This window comes from Bidens hawaiensis, unplaced genomic scaffold (genome assembly GCF_021521415.1).
Source record: "Bidens hawaiensis isolate Kalapana, Puna unplaced genomic scaffold, B.hawaiensis_p1.1 tig00026648_1, whole genome shotgun sequence".
Classification (NCBI taxonomy): domain Eukaryota; kingdom Viridiplantae; phylum Streptophyta; class Magnoliopsida; order Asterales; family Asteraceae; genus Bidens; species Bidens hawaiensis.
Window position 1 is genome coordinate 17,350 of NW_027494294.1, and position 2,999 is coordinate 20,348.

The window sequence follows — 2,999 nt, forward strand, 5'->3', positions numbered from 1 at the left end:
TTATTTTATAATATTTATAGCATCTAACTGCATTAATTTGATATAATGTATCTTTTTAGTTGATTGTGTTTGATATGTAATTGTTTTGTCTCTCTCCCTATATAATGGGTTGGCAAGAATAATATTGAGGAGAAAATATTCATACCATACAATCTTTAATACGATACCTTTTAGACAATGAGTAATATGTACCTAACGAGTATGAGACATGACTATATAATCGGTTATGAGACCAAGATTAACACCAGGTTTGTATCCACAAATGTGACTATTGGTGGTGTATAGCTCAACTGATTGATTGATAATAATTTTTAATTCTCCTTTTTATAGAACTTAAAAGATTTCATAAAGTTAGACATAAAAATTGAGGACCTTAAATAAACAGCATGAAGTTTCAGCTTATTTTTTTACATTCACCATTTCATCAAACTAACTTTATTTAAACGGTTTGGTAAAATGGATTGAATTGGGTCGGGTATCGGGTCGAAGTGGGGTTTTTAAAAAGAGTCACAATGTTGGTTTGGGTACGGTGGGTGCGATGCTTGTGGTTTCGGTGGCCGTGGCAGCGATGGTGCAGCTGCTGGTGATGGCGAGTATGTGACGATCACTGAGAAGGCGAGGTAGACAGATAGTGTCACGGTGTCCACCTCATAAGCTCAATGGGTGGACACTGAGGACAGCCAACTGGTGTTGGCGTCCGTCAATGGTCATAGATCGGGTGACCCAATTTAACCCATTATATAATTTGGGTATGTCTAACTTGACCCCTTGCTTAATTTGAATGAATCCAAATAAACTCAAATACAAACCTTTTATTTCACCCAAATCAACCCATTCTTCTTCATCATCACCCCTAATATTTTTGTATCAACACATTAATATTGCAATATAATTTTATAATTAAGAATGCAATTATATGGATGTTTTCTCCAGTCAGATTAACAAAACATCCCAAACTACAATATAAAAAGTGCAAAAATCAACAACTAATTAAAACACCACTTCCAAAGAAACTTGTAAATAACCCTAGTGAAGGTAATTCATGACTAAGCACAACAACATTATACTTAATTAACTTACTATATAGCTTACTGCCTTCATGTACTCTTCCCATTTTCATTAACTTTGTATCTATCAGGATGAACTTCAGACAACCACAAACCAGGAAACACATCCTGCAAAAATATATCAAACAAACAAATTTTTTTTTTTAATTTTTAAACTTAAAAATTCAACTTAAAATTCATAAATTATGATAGACAATTACTTACATCCAGTTTCGTCTGAACACTTTTCGGATGCTTACTAGGTCTTCGCGGCGGTTTCTTCCCCGTCATCGCCAAGAAATCCTCCTCAATTTCCTTACGCGATAGCGCAATTGAAAATTTAGGTCTTTCTTCTTTTTTGTCTAGGTTTCTTCTTGGCCGCAATGTTTTACCCTCCGATCTAGGTTTGGAGCAAATCGGTGGTGGTGGAGAAGACCGGTGTTCGTTAAACTCTCCCGATTCGGATGATTCTTCATCATCAACGGCGGGCATTGGATGAAGAGGATCAACATTCATGCACTTCAAAAACTTCTGTTTTCCCCATGTAGGTAAATCGAAGTTATGCAGATGTTTTGATGATCTCTCCATTGACAAGAGTTATGTTGTTGAAGAGGTACTAGGAATAATAATAATAATATAGGGTTTTGCCGAGTCGAACGTTATATATATAGATACTCAAGGCAAACGTTCAATTGTAAAGTTACACATAGTGTCCTTCATATTATGGTGTAATACAGTTTACGCCCCTTCTTTTTTCTAAACTATATTTCATTCTAGTAAAAGAAGTTAACAAAAATGCAACCCCATATGAGGGGTTAGAAGATAGAAAGCCTAATCTTAGTCACGTTCGTGTATTCGGGTATTTGGGATATGTTAAAGTACGTCCTAAAACCGGACAAAAGAACATGGATAATCAAAGCTCAGTAATAGCGCATTTGAGTTCGGGAACCAAATGAAGGCCTATCAAATGTTTGATCTAATTGACAGACAAGTCCACGTGACTTGGAGATGTCAAGATCGATGAATCAAAAGGGTATGATTGGAAGGGACACTTATCGGGTTTCCACACGAGCACATTGGGTTAGGTACAACTTATCATAGAGACTGAAGTGGTTGACGAAATCTGTAATTCTCGATTTTTCTTTTCCCCGAAATATGTATATCTTTCATTTAAATTTAAATATATATACTTTTTTTTTGCATTTATAAATAGAAAAACTACAAATGATGACTTTATTGAATTAATATTAAAATTTTATTATTATTTAAATCAATCTCGATCAAAATATTAATGAAACATGGACACATTAAATTTTATACTTTTTAAAAAAAATATATTATAACAAGTACTTAAATGTTCAATTAATTGTAACTAAATTGTTAATAATTAATTTGTATGAACATAATCACATATTACTTAATTTTTTTCCTAACAACAAAATATTTTCATTAGAAAAAGGACAAATTATTTGGAATTTTTCCCAAACTAGTGTTGTTGGAAATAATACTTACCAAATAGGTGTTGTCTAGAAAGTATTTACCAATATAGTACAATTTTTTTGTTTCCCACTCCTAATTTTATTGAATAAACCAACATGGACCATGTCATTCTCTCTTATCATGTTATTTTAAAACTATAATGCTAATTAAACACTAAAATAAATATTTTTTATACGATTCTATATTTTCTCTTAATTAGTCTTACAAATTAAAATTTCATATTTAACATCGTACACGACTACTCAAATGATATATATGTTTTAATTTTGTTTATAAGTTCATACAAAAGCTTGAATTTGCATGCTTTATAAAAACAACTTGAAATTTAAAAATGCATTTTTGTTTAATATATAAAAATTAAAATTGTATTTAGTGTTTTTAATTCTTTTATATTCTTCAACCTAAAGCAAAAGCATGTTTTTTAAAAAACATTGTTTTATATGCCTTTTTTAT

The 2,999-nt window shown here is 31.5% G+C and overlaps 1 protein-coding gene across 1 annotated transcript; it reads right to left on the reverse strand.

Annotated features, from left to right (window-relative positions):
- Positions 1 to 941: 941 nt before the first annotated feature.
- Positions 942 to 1,677, reverse strand: LOC143573811 (uncharacterized). Its single transcript, XM_077058603.1, has one exon. It carries the CDS (start codon positions 1,632 to 1,634, stop codon positions 1,251 to 1,253), a length of 384 nt encoding a protein of 127 aa, XP_076914718.1. The 5' UTR covers positions 1,635 to 1,677; the 3' UTR covers positions 942 to 1,250.
- Between the last annotated feature and the right edge of the window lie 1,322 nt (positions 1,678 to 2,999).

Excerpts from the sequence above, each read along its gene's own strand:
- LOC143573811 (XM_077058603.1), bottom strand. The coding sequence starts at position 1,634 with ATGGAGAGATCATCAAAACATCTGCATAACTTCGATTTACCTACATGG.